The sequence below is a fragment of the Squalius cephalus genome (genome assembly GCF_949319135.1).
Source record: "Squalius cephalus genome assembly, chromosome: 2".
Taxonomy (NCBI): domain Eukaryota; kingdom Metazoa; phylum Chordata; class Actinopteri; order Cypriniformes; family Leuciscidae; genus Squalius; species Squalius cephalus.
Genome location: NC_137123.1, coordinates 16,331,738 through 16,351,111, shown reverse-complemented (window position 1 = coordinate 16,351,111; position 19,374 = coordinate 16,331,738). Strand labels below are relative to the sequence as shown.

The 19,374-nt window shown below is 34.8% G+C and overlaps 1 protein-coding gene across 1 annotated transcript in view; it reads right to left on the bottom strand.

Moving 5' to 3' along the window:
• pkd1a (polycystic kidney disease 1a) overlaps positions 1–19,374 on the bottom strand; it is a 96,343-nt gene that overhangs the window by 60,483 nt on the left and 16,486 nt on the right. Inside the window, exons 2-8 of the mRNA XM_079895199.1 lie at positions 18,096–18,167; positions 17,008–17,076; positions 16,306–16,377; positions 14,525–14,688; positions 13,070–13,350; positions 11,807–12,200; positions 9,539–9,716 (exon numbers count right to left, since the gene is read on the bottom strand). Of these exons, the coding sequence (XP_079751325.1) occupies positions 9,539–9,716; positions 11,807–12,200; positions 13,070–13,350; positions 14,525–14,688; positions 16,306–16,377; positions 17,008–17,076; positions 18,096–18,167 (1,230 nt within the window). The remainder of the gene's footprint in view (positions 1–9,538; positions 9,717–11,806; positions 12,201–13,069; positions 13,351–14,524; positions 14,689–16,305; positions 16,378–17,007; positions 17,077–18,095; positions 18,168–19,374) is intronic.

The following is a 19,374-nucleotide window of genomic DNA, read 5'->3' as shown; positions in this document are numbered from 1 at the left end:
CACGCTCACACTGTGTATTTCTCACGCTGAAAAGGCAATGCCAACCAAGTTGTACTGCAAGCTTTATATATAACGTTGTATACGAGGCGCGGGCACACAAAGTGAAGTTTTCTGCCGCCAGCGCGTATCTCGGCCAGATTGCGTTCGTTACTAGGCAACACAGATGCGCGAACACACGGAAGTTGACGGAACATTCTCGGCCACCGTACGTTCGTTACTAGGTAACCAACAACATCGCGCGAACACACGTCGTGATGATGGAGAAGGTAAGTTGGAAGAAAGCTCGTCTAACATTTTTAGGCTAGAACATTAAATATATAGCCCATCGTATACATTATTATTGATGCAGTCAAAAACTCTACAACTACTTTGCAACCAGGCCAGAAGCTTTGGCTCAGTTTGGCTAGCTTACGTTATCTGAAACTAAGGGAATGTTAGTGGATATGGGGAAGGAATGAAGATGTATTTCTTCATTTTATTTTAAATTATATATTATACTGTATTAATAGTCTTTCTAGTTACATTAAGGCTACATGTATTAAAGCAAAGTGCTCTGGGTAATATTTTATATCCTGTCAAAACATACATTAATCATTGCCATTGCATTTGTATTTTTCAAAGATGTCAGGGAAAAAGCAAAAAGATATTTTATCATTCAAGGGGGAGCCCGCTACCCCTGTTATCAAGGCATCATGTGCAACAAACACTTACAACACAAAACACACACACACACACCTTAATACTCTAATATGTCATTTGTTCACAATGTCCCACCACACAATAAATCATTATACCATTTCGACTAGACACATTCAAAATGCAAAAAGATTTGTTTTTCCAAACTGTTTGGAGCAATTTGTTATATTTTTGTCATTTTTGTATATTTGTAATTTTGAAATATAACATTAAAGAGTATATTTGATGTGATGAATTGCTCTGTCATTTATCAGATTTACCAATTGTTATAATTTCAATTTGTGCTGGTTAATTATGAACAATGGGTAAATTGGGGGGCGGGGCTCCATTAGGGCTCCTCCCCTAACCGCATCTGATCTTACTCCAAGCTTTTGATAAAACTTGAGAAACCTGATTATTGCACATATGTATAATAATATATGTACATATAGTTTCTCTTTATGCATGTGTGTATAGGTATATGACATGTATACATAGGCCTATGTATGCATTCTTATCAAGTAAATTTTATTTAGTCATTTAATCGTATTTATTTTTCTCTTTCCTCACGTTTATGCATTCATACGTTCAAATGTCTTTATTTACGTATTCAGTACAACATGTACGACTTGTACTTATAACAATCAGGAATGAGGGCAATGTGAAGTCTTGTTTCAAAATTTGGTTTTGCTGTTAATTGTTCCCTGTTTATGTAAAGCTTAATTAAGAAAAACTATTTCAAAAAAACACACATTCCTTCTGTTTTCCACAGGTTCAGAAAGACATGAATAAATGATGACAGAATTATCACTCTAGGCTGAACTATTGTTTTTGCTCTCATTACCAACCTGGAGTAGCGACTGAGATTTTAAAGAGATGTCATTTGTAATTTTTCTTTCCTACGAGCTTCCCATTGGAAACACAGGAAGTTAATGCAAGGCGAATGTGCTCTGAATGTTTAATGCATATCACGTTCAGAGCTTCAATAACCCTAATAAAGCATCAGCCGAGGGGAATGTGAGGCGCTATTGAACCCAGCGGGACGCTGATCATTTTGAAGTTTCATTTGCCTTCAAACAAGACACAAAAAAAGCGACGGAAACAGAACCGAACGAGCCATGGTGCAAAAACCACAGAATATATCATTTACAACGAGTCATTTTGATATTTTAGTGCATTTTAGAGCTGGGTAATTACCATTAACTAAAACTATAACTAGAAACACTTCTTTATTGAAATAAAGCATAAATAATATATATATATATATATATATATATATATATATATATATATATATATATATATATATATATATATATATATACACACACACACATATATACTGTATATACACACACGTATATACATATACATACATATATATGTATATACATATACATATATATTATACACATATATATATATATATATATATATATATATATATATATATAAAATATGTATATATGTGTATATATAGATGTATATGTCTGTGTGTGTGTGTGTGTATATGTATATACTATATGTATGTACTTAATAGACTTAATAGACTAAACTTTATATAATTAATGTTTGCGTAATCTTACAAATATTAAAAAATATATTAAAAATATTACCTATATTAAAAAAACCTAACTTAGATCTAACCGACCTGACCCATTTTAGACCGGTCTCCCATCTTTCATTCATGTCAAAAATTTTAGAAAAAGTAGTGTTTAATCAATTACATGTACAGTATACTTAGAACAGAGTAATATTGGTGAAGTTTACCAGTCTGGTTTTAACAAGCATCATTCCACAGAGACTGCCCTTGTAAAAGTGTTCAATGATTTGCTGATGACAGTGGATGCTGGTGATTCAGCAGTGTTAGTTTTATTAGACTTAACTGCGGCTTTTGACACTATAGATCACACGGTAATGCTTTCGCGGTTAGAGGAATATGTAGGGATTCAGGGGAAGGCCCTAAATTGGTTTAAGTCTTACTTGACTGCCAGAACCATGGCAGTGAGACTGGGCCCGTACACATCGAGATCGACATCACTTAAATGTGGTGTGCCACAAGGCTCTATCCTAGCCCCTACGCTTTTTCCTCTTTATATGCTCCCATTAGGAGACATTTTTAAGAAGTACGACATCACATTTCATTGTTATGCAGATGACTTGCAAATATATCTACCGTTACAAAATGGAAATAATGTGCAATCTCTAATGCCTTGCCTGTCTGATCTTAAATCATGGCTTGCTTGTAATTTTTTATACCTCAATGAAAAAAAGACAGAGGTTGTAGTGTTTGGCCCTAGAGGAACCAAAGGCGCAGCGGAGTTAAATTTCGAGTCATTATATGTGAAAGATCGTGTTAAAAACTTGGGTGTTTAAATTGACAGCGCACTGAAATTGAATGCACAGGTAAATTATGTTTTTTTTTCACTTGAGAAATTTGGCTAAAATGAAATCATCTTTGACACATAAGAGCCTTGAAATTGCAATCCATGCTCTTATATCCTCAAGACTTGACTATTGCAATTCTTTAGATAAGGGTATTAGTCAAGCATCTATTCAACGGCTGCAAAAGGTACAAAATGCTGCAGCGAGATTATTAACTAACACAAAAAACGTGAACACATCACTCCGTCCTTGGTCCGTTTACATTGGCTCCCTGTACAATATAGAATTGATTTTAAACTCCTTCTATTAGTGTATAAATCTCTTCACGGCCTTGCACCGACTTATTTATCAGATTTGTTAATAGGGTACAAGACAGGAAGAACCTTGAGATCATCTACTCAAAACTTGTTAAAAGTTACGAGGACCAAGTTAAGCCAGAAAGGGGATCGTGCTTTTGGGGTAGTTGCTCCAAAACTTTGGAATAGGGACGCTGATTCTGTACATGTTTTTAAAGTACAACTTAAGACACACTTGTTTGAAATGGCCTATTCATCTATTTGATGATAATGATTATTACTTGTGTGTGTGTTAATCAGTTTGTTTGAATATTGTTGTATTGTTTTATTGAGATGGTGTAAAGCACATTGGTCAACATGTGTTGTTTGAATGGTGCTATACAAATAAAAGTGACATTGACATTGACATTGACAAAGATTAGTAATTGCCATGTAGATCGTTCAGTTTGAGTGTCGAACAGTAAGGCGTGCCGCTGTTATAGTCATTTTTAACTGCGTGACAATTGCATGAACAGATGAAGAGGGAGGGTTTGGTCATCATGGGTCCCAGTGCGACTGTCCCGCCCAGACCGCCGGTAGTAACACCACAGGCCGATTACGCCACACACACACACACACACACACACACGATTATAATGGGCTTGAGCCAACATCTCACATCTGTGAAAACTACAAACAAAAAAGAAAAAAATTGGGAGGGAAAGAGAGGGACAAAAACACAACTCTTTCCGCCAGAAAGGGAACAATAAAAGTGGTCTGTTCACTTATGTGTTCTTACATAAGTCTGTGTGTGTGTGTGTGTGTGTGTGTGTGTGTGTGTGTGTGTGTGTGTGTGTGTGTATGTATGGGGGTATGTGGTCCATCTGGAGCAGGTTATAGAGATAGAAAACACACTTCCTCCAACACTCGTTCTGTCTGCAGTTCTGTCTCTCTCTCGATCTGGTTAGTGGAAGCTCTGCCCTCAAATTAATGATGGGTGTGGAACAGAAGACAGGAAACACACACACACACACACACACACACACACACACACACACACACACACACACACACACACACACACTCGCATAGATAAACACACATAAACACACATAACTGGTGTCTCCTCCCTCCTGGAGTCTAATGTATTTCCACAGCTGTGCTTCAGCAGATGTGTAACACCACAATGTGTGTGTGTGTGTGTGTGTGTGTGTGTGTGTGTGTGTGTGTGTGTCTCACACCTGTAAACATTCTATCGTTGAAGAAAGTCGCACACATACACAGTCGAGAATTTACTTATGTTTTTAACCTTACACATTTTAGATAAATATTAAAGTCATGAAAAGGCTGCATGACTGTATGGGAATTATGTAGTGAGCAAAACAAATGAAAACTCTTTGACCTTTTTCTAGATTTCAGCTCTGCTCACTTTGGACATTCATCAATCAACATGAGGTGCATCCTGGGATGCTTTTGAACACTATGTGGGAGAAACATGTGTGTGCTGGACACCTGATGATTTATACATTTATACATAAATAAATACTTAAATGAATAAATAAATGATCCAAATCATTAAAAAAAATGTTTACTTAAAAAACAAACAAATAAATAAATAAATAAAGATAATTCGAAATAATCTTTTAAAAATAAATAAATAAATAAATAAATTAATTAATAATAATAAAATAATAATAATAAAAAAATGTAAATAGTTAAATGAATGAGTGAATGATCCAAATAATCAAATGATTGATGATTGTATATATATATATATATATATATATGTATATATATAAATCATTTTAAATAATCATTTTAAATTAAAATTTCTATACAAATTTCTAAAACAAATATCACTCTAAATCATCTGTTTAAATATAATAAATAAATAAATAAATAAATAAAAATCCTACCAAATCATAAAAAAACTAATAAATAAAAAAAGTTTAAATAATAAAAAAAAAAATCTAGATTTAGTTTAAAAAATATTTATTTTTTTAATGTGTTTTCTTTCTATTTCCTTTGTTCTAGCCTTATGCTACTGGGCCAGTGCCATTTGTAAAGGAATGTGTTGTTCATTGTTTAAATCCATAAAAATATAAGTTTAACCTCTTAACTGTCACCGTCCCACAGGTGGGACGTTTGCCCATATATATTTAAAACAATAATATCTTAGTAAAAACCTAAAGTAATATTGACAAACTATATATCATTTGAAAGCTTACAATCTCTAGTTTTCATATTTGGTGGCTGTTTTTTAAAATAAATTACAGAGGAGCAGTAATTTATCAATTTGCAACAAGAATATTTCATATTCATTAGGCGTGTTTAGGCCTTTATTTTGAAATAGAAATAAACATGAAAAATCATGAAAGATTGGAAGAAACCTCAGTTTGTTTTCATGCCAAGAGTTCAAAAGATAACACCAATTAAATTTTATGAGAAAAAAAGGTCTGAAAATGTTTAGAATATAAAGAAAAATATTATGGATTCTCGATTTGTGATGGGGCACGCAGCGAGCTATAGCGCACATGTGCTCTTTTTATGTTTATTAAAGGTTGAAATCAAATCAAATACTGCCAAAACACCCATACTATTTCTGAATAGGATGTATCCTTCATAAATTGTATGAAATTATGGAAATATATGGTTCAGATCACCCAAAACATATATGAAAATGGAGACGCCCTTATATGGTCAGTAAGGAAGCTGGCTGTCCATCTAGTGAAAAAGTTTGGTACTGCGCCCAAATAAAATCTTACTGAAAGCTCATTTTTTGAGATATCAACCTAAAATTTGAAACACAACTTGTTTATATTTTTGGCTTTAATTTTCTAGCAGTTTTAGAGTAAAATATATTTTGTAATATATATATTTTATATAAAATATAAATAATTATATTTTTACATTCTATATTTTCATAAACTCAAACTTATATAACTTTTTTTCTATTTCACTTTCATAATTTATTTCACTTCTACAATAATCTGGCAAATGTCTTCTTAAAAACAAGACCAACCATATGTCTATATTCCAAAGCATTCTTGAATTACAACCATTTAAGTTTGTATAGTGATTTTTTTGTCTATGCGAAAAAAGGGGGGGTGACAGTTAAAGGGTTAAATACATAAATAAAACGCCACAAAATTAATTTCAGTATTTAAGGTGGAAACAAATTCCGTTAAAACAAATTAAGTATCAAAACTTTGACTGGAAGTGTGTGTGTGTGTGTGTGTGTGCATCAACGCTAGAATATTTAATATTTAGAAACAGAATAAATGAGTGAATATCAGAATAATAAGTTAAAAACGAAGGTGTGATGGCAAAGAAAGCAGTGTGAGGGTTAATTGATCATCATAAGATCACATCAGAGCTAATGCTGTCCTCCAGCCACGTCAGGACGATCGGCTCTACAAGATTAGCACACATGAACACCTCCAGCGGGAAATTCCCTGAGTTCAGGGAGACAATTAAACAATCTAGAGGAAGCAAATCGCTGATAATCAGGTTGTGATTATGAATGCTGTTTGGTTTGAACACATTTTGTGTTCTGCTGATGAATAATAAATATGAAACTCACCAGAACGGACTATCCGTTTAGACCAGACGCGTCAAAATAAGCTATTTTTAATGTGACGTTTACAAGCATTTAGCTTGATATAAAACTGACTTGAAGCAAAGCTGTAGCTCATTCGACATTTAGACAATACAATCATTTCATAATTGATGAACTTTGCAGAATTAAGAGTTATTTTCCTGTTGAAACGATCTGTATTGTATAAAGCGCTATATAAATAAACATGACTTGATCAAAGAAACGTAATATGTGTTTAGACTTGGTGGTCAGAATTTCTGTCCAAGCAAAAGTAATAAATACTGATTATCTCATGGACATGAACACAGAAAACAAACCATGATTTACAGTTTACATGCTCAGATCTGGGACTGGGTGAATGTCAGTCAGCTCAGAAAAGAAAATGAGCCATCAGCTGATCTCTTGACTCAGGTGCTCAGAGGAAAACCACAACAGAAGAGAGAGAAACGACAAACAAGAGGCACTACTTTTCCATTATGTACACGTATTACATTGCATGTCGAGTCAGAGGCCTTGCTATGCAAAAAATGTATTTTTGTTTTGTTTTCCAGTACAAATAACTAAACATTCAAGGCAAGACACTAGAGCTGGATGATTTTTCAGATTAATTCGAATTTAATGTTTTGCAACGATTATACATTTTTTTTTTTTTTTTTTATCGCGGTTTTGAAAAAAATATAAGCAAATATTACAATTAGACATGTTGAAGATACACCAAGATAAAAAAAAAAAAGATCTTACACATCGCTAGACCTAAGCGGCACGTTGAAAAAAGGAAAAAAAAGGTAAGGAGACGCGAGTTGAACAACTTTTAAAGGAAGGGTAGGCAATTTCAGAGAGGTTTGCGATAGCAAGCTAGCTTTGAATAGTTCACCCAAAAATGATGATTCTGTCATCATTTACTCACCCTCATGTCGTTCCTAACCTGTATGAGTTTCTGTCTTTTGTTGAACTCATTTTGAAGAATGTTGAAAAGTGAACCGTTTTGGTTCCCATTGATTTCCACTGTATGAACAAAAATACAATAGAAGTCAATGGGGACCAAAATGGTTTGGTTTTCAACATTCTTCAAAATATGCAAAGAAAGAAATGCATACAGGTTCGGAAAGACATGAGGGCAGAAACTGCCCCTTAAGTCTTGTTTTCTGAAAAAAAGAAGGAAAAAAAGTACAATTTTATGCTTAAAACAAGAAACCATATCTGCCAATGGAGTCAGAAAAACTGAAGAAAAGTTGAAAAAAAGAAGGAAAAAAAGTACAATTTTATGCTTAAAACAAGAAACCATATCTGCCAATGGAGTCAGAAAAACTGAAGAAAAACTGAAGAAAAAATTCAGACGGAAAACACGATTATTTTTCTGACCTTGTTGGAAGATATTTTTTCTTGTTTTAAGCAAAAACTAACTTAATTTTGATTACCGGTAATAAAAAAAAAAAAATTTTTTTAGAATTAATACAAATACGTATGACATTTTGCTTCTCAAGTTATTATGTACCTTAATTAAGAATGTTTAGATATTTCTACAGGAAAACAAGACACATATTGGGTTACACTTTAATTTAAGTTGCCCTTGTTGTCACAGTATAATTATACATTTAAGTACTGAGTAATATTAATTAACAACATGTACTAACGGTAAGGTTTCGTTGCTTGTAATTATGCATAATTTACTGTTACTATAGTAAGTACATGTAACGATAACACTAAAATAAGGTCTCTTTTGTTAACATTAAGTAATGCATTAGCAATATATTTGTTACAGTATTGTTTCATCTTTGTTAATGTTAGTTCATAAAAATACAACTTAACAATGTTGGATTTTAACAACGCATTAGTAAATGTTGAAATTAACATTAAAATGAATAAATGCTGTAGAAATATTGTTCATTGCCATTTCATGTGATCTCATAATTAACTAATGTTAAAGCTGCAGTCCGTAACGTTTTTGTGTTCGGAATTTACAAAATGTATATAATGAGCGAGTACATCATGAATTAATTTTCCAAAACGTGTGTGTGTGTAATCGTCTCACACGTCCAGTGTTCTAATGAGACACTTTGTCACATTATAAGACACATTAATTGGTTCTGAATGTTCTGGCCTGTTCCTGTGAGGAAATCACACATTTCCAGTCTTTCTCAGCAGGTCGTGAGCTGGGCAGCACTCAGTGACTTTAAAATGCATTTTAAAAAGTCATTTCCCATGGTGCTTTGCTGTTGTTCCAGAGGAAAAAGTCGGGGTCAAAGCAGCAGCACAGCTCTCAATGGAAACAGTGCATTAGCAGCGGAAGTCATTCACCTCAGCATCTTCATGCCATTTCGAGCCGGCTTTGATATTAAACGGTCAGTGATTTAAAAGGTGAAACGTGTCATTTCTGCTGCAGATGGAATTTCGATCAGTTTGGACCGGACATCATAATATCGGCTCATCCAATGGTGCGACTATCGGCGCTCTGACTAAAATCACACAATCAAATCACACGAAAGCCCATCAAGACATACAAAGATAGACGAGGAGTTCCGGAATCTTCTGGAAAGGGTTTTGGAATTTAGAATGAAAGCCTGCCGATGTTTTGTAAAAGCAGAGAGTAGAGTGTGTGACTCACTGTGTGATTCGAGGGGCCAGGAGGTCCCGGACGGATTGGGAATGCACCACTGCGAGCTCCCCTCCACGGGCCGAACAATTCCGACGAGCGTCCGACCAGCTGACTTCTTCCGACACCAGGAGGAAACAGCGGGATGAGTCCGTGTGATGGAGCGCATCTGGCAAACACAGCGGCTCCGCTGAAGGGACAGGACATTCGACTTTATTAATATTGTTCAAAAGCAGGTTCTTAATATAATATAATAGAATAAAAATATATTTTCAGGATTCTTTGATGAATAGAAAGTTCAAAAGAACAGCATTTATTTGAAATAGAAATCTTTTCTAACAATATCAACTTGTCACTTTTGATACATTTAGTGCATCCTTGCTGAGTAAAAGTATTAATAAAAAAAATATTTCTGAACAGTAGTGTAAAATACTATAATTAAATAGAAAACATTAACGCAGAAAATCTGCATAAATATCATAATATGCATAGGAATGAAAATATGTAAAAATATTAACAGGCATATTAGGAAAATTCACAATTTTGTGAATGCATAAACAACAGCAAATATTAATAATTAAATAACAAATATGCTAAAAATGCTGTAAAAAAATTATAAACAATATTACCATGAAGTCCATATCATCAACATATCAATGAGATTTCAGTGCAAAACAACAAAGCCAACAATTCTCTGAACAAAACACTGTTTATGTATTATTAACTATTACTTTTATGGATTATTAATTGTATGGGTCATTCATTAACCCAAATGAAAAGGCATCTGGGCCATATTTTCTTTAATCTCATGTTATTTCGTTCAAGGTCTTTGAGGATCTCACACATCCTCCCTTCTTTACAAAGTGACGTCAATAACTAACAATATGGGGGAAAAAAATTCTCCCTTTTAAAAGTTGAAAAGCCTGCTTATTGTACATGTTATATTCAGACACATCAGTCCAGAATTTCTCTGCTTCTGTAACCCGCTTTCTTCTCCTCCTGGGATCGGCGCTCTTATCTGTTCTCTCAAAGCAAACAATGATGGACAGATCTCTGCAGGCCTGATAAACAAACGAGGGGAATCTTCACATGCCATCGCTTACATGCTTTGTGAAAGAGGGGGATGTTTATGGTCTGATAGATCATGAAAAGCAGGATATTTTAAGAGAGAGAGAGAGAGAGAGAGTCACATGGTCATTTCAAAGCGCGTTATATCTGAGTTGTGCTGATGTGAGAATGTGTCATCAAGATTGTGCCAGTTTGTATGTGTAGTTCTCCAAAAACAGTGAGCTGCCTATCTAGACAAGACACAAAGCCCGTTTCAAAACACTCAGCCACAGATGAGACACTTTAACATGGCCTTTGTCTCCTGATAACAATCATAGGGACGAGTACAAAACTCGTATGAAAAGAAAAAACCCATTGAAAGTAGCAGAGAAATGTTTTTTTATGAATTACACTAAATTTAATACTAATGAAACACTAAAAATGTACTATTTTACTCAATATTAAATCTGATTGGTATCATAAATTGTGCTTTAGCTCAAATCAGGCCATTGATTTTTTTTTACTATAATAAATTTTTAATGCTCAATAATATGCTATAATATAATATAATATAATATAATATAATATAATATAATATAATATAATATAATAAGTGCTGTCAAATCGATTATTCACAATGAATCGCATCTAACATAAAAGTTTTTGTTTACACATTGTGTGTATGCATATTGTGTTTACATATATAGTGTGTGTATATATATATTTTATATTTATATATTATATATATGTCAGTGTGTATATACTGTATATGCTCTCACACACACATATCTATATATATATATATATATATATAAAATGTGTGTGTATGTATACATATATAGTATATATAATATATATAAATACAATAATATATATATGCACACACATATTATGTAAAAATAAATATGTAATTTGACAGCACTAAATATAACAAAATATAACTAATATAATATAATAAACTTTCATCAAAGCTACAGTAAAAACTGTAATATTGCAAAATATTATTACAATTTAAAACAACCATTTTCTATGTGAATATCTGTTAAAATGTAATTTATTCCTGTGATCAAAGCTGAATTTTCAGCATCATCACTCCAGTCTTCAGTGTCACATGATCCTTCAGAAATCACTCTAATATGATGAGATTAGAAAAGGACACAGCTAGTACATGTGCATTCAAGAGTAAACGCCCAGCAGGTAAAGGTCTTAAATCAGAGCTCATGTTTCTCGTACCTCTCGCTATCTCTCTCCCATCCTTCTGGATCCTCCAGTCCACGGTTACGCCCACTCCGCCCCAGTTGACCAGAGAAAGCTCCGCCTCCAGGCTCTGATTGGCCACTACGAGTGGCGGGCAGTGGAGCTCGAGTCGAGGCGGCAGATCCACACTCACGTTCCCCTGAGCCACGATCTCCTGGTGACCTGCTGAGAGACTCACTTGAGCCTGGTAGAGTCCCGGGAGCCCGTACTTATGCCTCGCCGTGGTGTTGGGCTTTGAGCTGTTGACCCGGGGTGAAAGGTCACCGAAGTCCCATGAGAAAGAGGCAGGGAAGACGGAGGAGGCGACAGACAGGACGGCCTCGGAATGAACGGACACGCGACGGGAAGGAAGAGAGGCGGAGAAATTCACCTGTGGGAGGAGAACGTGTTCAAATTATTATGACACTTACAATATCGTAAATCGCAGGAAAATACAGTAAAAATATTGAAATATTATTACAATTTAAAATAGCTGTTTTCTATGTGAATACCGTGCATGTTACAAAGTAATTTATTCCTGTGATCAAAGCTGAATTTTCAGCATCATTACTCCAGTCTTCAGTGTCACATGATCCTTCAGAAATCACTCTAATATGAGGATTTGATGCTCAAGAAACATTTATGATTATTATCAATCAGTTAAACTGCTTCATATTTTTATGGAAACTGTGATACATTTTTTCATGATTCTTTGATGAATAGAAAGTTCAAAAGAACAGCATTTCTTTGAGATCTTCTGTAACATAATAATGTCTTTAGTTACTTGATCAATTTAATGTATCATTGCTGAATAAAAGTATTCATTTCTTAAAACTAAATCTTTATGAAAATGTTCTTTATAACGAACAAATTTTAATTGTCTTTGCAGGACTGTGATATGAAGAGTGTGCAAAGGAACTTATTTTAGCAACTGTGTGAAAGTGAACAGCACTTGGGCACAATACTGGTATAAACATGAATATCTATGGGCTCAATAAGAGTCACATGACTAAACATGCGTAATCGTTTTTAAATAGCTCCGTTTTCACAGTCCACAGTACAACACGAAAACGGCGCTTTCGATTTTATCCACTTTGGAGAGCGTTTTCAAAAAGGTTCATTTTCATGAATAAAAACGCCGTCTCAGTGTGGACGGAAGGCCAAAACGGAGAGGAAAATATGCGTTTTCAAACTAAAACGTATTAGTGTGGACAAGACCCGAGCTTGTGATTTTGAAGAGCTTCATTATCAGCTCTGTACCTGAAACACGTCCTGCGCCACAGTCCAGCGACACTTCTTCATGACCTGCGAGTTGGAGCAGGCGGCCGAACACTGCGACTCGCTGATGTGGTTGGGTTCGGAGTTAGTGCTGCACAGACACTCTCTCTGCTGACCCAGACCGCCGTACAGCTGGTTCTCGTGGAAGCATTTCGAGTTGCACTCTTCCCGCGAGAACGGCCCGGGAGTGGAGGAGGAGAAGATGACCAGCTCCACACCCGCCACATGCTCATCGTCCTGCAGACAGCCCGCGTACGTCAGGCCTGGGAGAGAGAGAGAGACGGGAATCACCAATTCAAGCTCTCACTAACAAAATATGCTATTACTTTATTTGAGGCCTTTATGTATCATTTCTCTGCATATCTCTTGCTTGCTTTCATATCTAGTTGACTGTTATGAATATTGTTGGCTCTTGTTATGTGAAGTCGCTTTGGATAAAAGCATCTGCTAAATGAAGTGTGTTGTAATGCATTATTTATTTCCCTAAGTATTTGCAACCAAAGGTAAAATGCACTATACAGGGCTCCAGATTAACATTTGAGAGCAGTGGCACCGGTGCCATTAAGTTCTACAGATGCACCCGATTTGTTCACGCAGGGGAGAAATTTGTCATAAAGTTAATTTAATCATATGTTTTGCATTAATAAGTGCAGTTACTAATAATATTACATGTTTGTTTATTGGAAATTCAACAGTAATGCACTGGGCTTGAATTGACATGCAGATAAAATGCACTTTTATTAACAACAGCAATGTGCGAAAACCTCCGTTTTATAAATGTACCATTGTTTTTTATAGTGTCATGCTGAAGTGACCGACAGCTTCCGTGATTATAAAAGAAGCGCTCTTTACTTGCTTTCTGTGCAATTCAGTCACAATTTGAAGAAAAGTTTTAGTTTTTCATGAGACTTTGTGACTTCCATAATATATTAGGAAGTGGAAATGGATAATTTATCAATAAGTGTTCCTCTGCCGCCATCTACAGGTTATAGTGGAATTTAAAAATAAAAGCCACAAAGCGTTAGTTTTCCTACACTTTTACTTTTACAAATCATCACATTGAAAATAACATTAAAATTGGATAATATTAAGAGTTTTAAAGTGCTGGAAAAAGTGTGAAGCACTCGAAAGTCCTTGAATTTCATTTAGACAATTTCTGCCACAAAACCATGGTTACAGTACGCATTACTACATTAAATCCATGGTGAATGTTGGTGATTTGTGGATTGAAAAGCCTTCTATAACACAATGTTTCTTCTGATTTCCACATTAGCGCTGTTTGATCTGATATGGTTTATTACAGAATCATGTGCCGAATCTGAATGCTTCCCACTAGATCTCGCAGCGATGTATGGAATGGACTATCGAAATAAAGTGTTGCCAAACTGTGTATCGTTCAGCTCTAGTCCAGTCCAGGTGCATGTGTGTGTCACTCACCGCAGGTGTGCACACTGACGTTGAGCAGCGGCTGGTTTTTCACTTCCGGTGGACGGTCACAGAGCATTGAGTTGGGTCGCTTCACTCGAACACCCTTTTCCTGCAACCAGCTGACCAACTGCACCAGCTTACAGTCGCAGACGAACGGGTTAAAGCTCAGGTCTCTGCCAAAACAGAGGGAATATTTAATTAACTGGCAAAGGTTGAAAACATTATACGGTCTTTATTCAAACAGTGAATGTGTGATAAGGATAGTCATTTAAAGAGCATTATTCTGTGCATGACGACGCGTGGACTGACCCTGAGGTCAACCTCGAGTCTTATTGGATATGAAGTAATCGCACAGCAGTGGCGGAGCAATCTGTCACCGCAGTTTTATCAGTCCGGGAAACACAACACAGCAGTCTAATCTATAATTATTATTGCAGAACTGAAAAGAGTTCAACGGGGAATTTTAATCAGGGCATGAAAGCAGCACTTGGAAAGTCACAGAGGGAATAAATGAAGCTTTAGCAAATAAAAAACGGCAATAGAATCTGGATAAGAATATTTAACCACTGGATAATATGTGAATTATTATTAAATCACGAAGGGAAAAAGAATCTTAATGTTTCTTTTAACTTCAAAACAAGATTATTATCATTATCATTTGGTAAAAAGTCACTGCAATAAAATTAAAAGAAGTAAAGTAGACTTTTTGCAACCATTAAGATTTCCTGAATATTTAAGCACATTTTCTCTCCAGATGCTCATTACTGTAATACAGTGATCAACAACATCTGGTTTGAACGCAAATAAAACCGACGTAAATTAAGGTCAGTGCAAACGCTACCATCAAGTATACAAACAACTGTACTTTATATACATTTAAATAATATACCTTTTTATCTTTTATTGGAGTAGACTATTTACCCAGTTAGCTTGTGTGTTTATAAAATTTAAATAAATTTAAAAAATAAATTATATATATATATATATATATATATATATATATATATATATATATATATATATATATATATATATATATATATTAAAGTATTAAATTAAATAATTAAAAATAAAATGTCTATTCAGTAAAAAATAATGTAATGATATATTATTTAATAGTATTACATTTATTCATTTAATAAAACACTATTTAATAAAAATAAATGTCTGCTACAGTAAAGAATGTCATTATATATTAATTAATATTATTTAATTTATTCAGTTCCTCAAATAAATATACAATAAAATAACAGAATAGACTACTGCAATAAAATATGTCATGATATATGATTTAAATTGCTAGTGTACATTTGTAAGTATACATGATGGCATAAGATTTGTATTGAACTTAAGTTAAGTTATGCTAATTTTTATTTAAAAGGCATTGTGTCCAGACACATTCACTGCTTTACAGTAATGAGAATCTGGAAGAGAAAATAATGCCAAGAAATCTTAATAATGAGAGACTCAATTTCTATTGTGAAAAACTTATGTGAAAAGGTCATTTATATTCTATCACTATTAAAGCATAAACAAGCAATTTGTGTGTCTCACAAGTTCTTTATTTGTGTGTGGCTGGTTTTTGTGCAATGGACGTCTCTTCTAATTAACACACACACACACACACACACACACACACACACACACACACACACACACAGCAGTATTAAGATCTAGTTTACATCCAAGGTCATTGGGCTTCTTTTCAGCTTTTGTTTTGAATGTTTGAGAACACAAAGTCTGAAGGTTATCCGTGATGTGTGTGACTGCACATGTGTGTTCATACTCACATTGTAGTTAAATTAAATAAATTATCACATGTTCGTTCCTCGATGGTGGTGATCTGGTTGTTGCTCAAATCTCTGCAAGACATGAAAGACAAAAGTGAAATGTATATTATTGCTCAGGATTTTTTCCTTCTTTCTAAGTCACTTCTTTCTTTTCCTCTCAGTATAATCGTTCCCTTGTTCAGCTGTTGGAGCAGCATATGGAAAAGTTCTGGAGTGATTTTGGTGAACCAGACAGAGTGTGTGTGTGTGTGTGTGTGTGTGTGTGTGTGTGTGTGTGTGTGTGTGTGTGTGTGTGTGTGTGTGTGTGTGTGTGTGTGTGTGTGTGTGTGTGTGTACCGAAATGGAGCAGGAAATGGTGGAGTCAAAGCCTGAAGCAATGACGTTTAATTGGTTGTAATGGGCATGTGATTGAACTCACAATGTGTGTGTGTGTGTGTGTTGGAAATTCTATAGTGTAGGTGCAGGTCTGTTGCTGTTCACACAACAAAGATAAACGTAACTGATTCACTTTTCTGCTTATTTTGCTTTTGTTTGAGCTTAAAGAGTTGAGAGCGTCTGCTCAGTCCCTCAGCGTTTGACTCTGTGGTTCGGGAGAGACTCCAGAAAGATCCGCCTACACATTCTCACCATATGAGCTGAAAAAAACGTCTGGGAACTAGAGCATCCTGCCACCCACACACACACACACACACACACACTTACAGCACAGTTAACGGCCCACAGCCGAAGATCCCGTGAGGAAGAGTGACCAGACGATTGCTCTGAAGATACCTGAGGAGATAAGTCAACAGGACGGTGTTTGAACTGAGTTATGTTCAGTTCCACATAAAATAAACAAATTAAATAAAATAAACACTTTTTTATTATCAATAATAGCATTAATAAAAAAAAAATTAATAAAAAGATACATATTGATTTGATGTTTAGTATTTTAGCATTTTACTTAATATTATGTTCAGTTCCCATAAATAAAATAATAAACTTAATTTAATATTTTTCATTCATTAAAATGAAAATGTGTCTACAGCAATAAAAGATGACATAAATAAATAAGAGAATGTCACTTTACGTTTGTTTTTAGCATTTTAATTAGTCATTTTAATATAACTTCATTTAAATATTAATTTAACTTAATTTAAATATTTTCCATCATCAATAATATAGTCCACTTCAATAAAAGATGTCATGATATATTATATTATTTCATATTATTCAGTTAAACATTATTCATTTCATAATTTCTAATTCATATTTCGAATAAATAATGTATTAATAATAATAATAATAATAACAATAATAATTTCACTTTACATCATGATTTTTTAGTTTTTTTTTGCATTTTAATTAAGATTATTTCAATATTTTCCAATCATCCAGTCTACTGCAATAAAAGATGCCATGATATATTATTTCATATTATTTAATATATTCTGTTAAAATATAATAGAATATATGTCTAGAGACTAGAGAAGAATCTAGAGAAAATGGGCTGAAAATAATTTCAAGAAATCTTATTGGTCTTAAAAGAAGATTCATTTTCATTTAAAATATAATTAATATATCATTAATATATACCTGATACCTGGGGGGAGGGGGGTGTGCAGATTAGAAATTGCAGATTAGAAAACAATTGTCTTTTTGCTTTAGCACAAGCTCAGGTTTACACCAGACCACCTATTATCCATGCACACGATCTCTCCAGACCACCCATTACAGATGTACGCGAAGGACTGCGTCTCCACACACACACACACACACACACACACACACACGAGAGACGTGGCACTTACAGCTCCTTGAGGGCGGTGAGGTGATCAAAGAGGCTCCAATCCACAGAGGGAATGTGGTTTCTGGACAGATCTCTGCAACAGAAGCCAGAAAGACACGCTTAGACATTTACACACACACACACACACACACACACACACACACACACTCAAACGATGCACCTTCAGCCGAATGTTCAGGCTGCTCTTTGAAAGTGAATGGGGACTAAAACTGTCACAACAGCATCATAAAAGGAGATCATGTGACTCGAGCACGACATTACATGTCTCCTGAAGTCGTACGATTGATTTGTGCGAGGAACAGACTGAAACGTAATCTCTTCCCCTTTGCCGAAGCTCTCAAAACACTAACTTGTGGTACGTTCATGGCACTTTCTTTGGCTCACGACAATGTTAATCACTGCTCAATTGTGTAGAAAGAAAGAATGCAGAACAGGTTTAGAACAACGTGAGTTAATGATGACAGAAACTACATTTTTGGGTAAACCAAGCAAGTCTCTCCTGCTCATCAAGAAGGCCTTTATTTGATCCGAAATACAGTAAAACCGTAATATTATGATTACAACTTAAACTGTAAAACTGTTTTCTATCTGAATTCATTTTAAAGTGTAGTTTATAAGTTCATGTTTCATCACCCATGATGCAAAGTACAAGCAATCAGAATAATGGACCAATCATCATCAGTCTTCCTGATTAACACACCAATCATTAAAACCAATAACGTAACCTGTGTTAGCAGACACGGGCACAACGGAGTGTGTGTGTGTGTGTATGAACTGTTCCCAGAAGGAAACATCTGTCCATTCCAGACAGACTGTGTAAGAGAGAAGGAGGCGTTTTCCTGACCATCGACGCTGTTGAAAAGCCTCTGCTAAAGTCGTTATTGTGTCAGATCCTCCTTAGTAGCTCACTAACAGGAGGAGACCTTACGCATCATCACGTTACGCAACACGAAGTGTGTGTGTGTGTGTGTGTGCAACTGTGGTAACAAATCTGAACGTTATCTGAATGAAAGTGTTGCGCTGTGCTCTTCTGAGTGTACTTTCATCAGAATCAGATATAGTGTTGTGTAAGGGTCTCGGAAAGTTTATTTAAGCAACTGGAATGGAGAGAAATACCTTCAGAGTCACGAGATGATGGCCAGGTAACAGTTGAGTTAAAACTTCTGCCTTAAAGGGTTAATTATAATGAAAATTATCCCATAATTTTAAGCTTTAAGCTATCCTAGGTCTATATGACTATCTTCTTCCAGCCGAACACAGCCAGTTATATTAAAATCTCC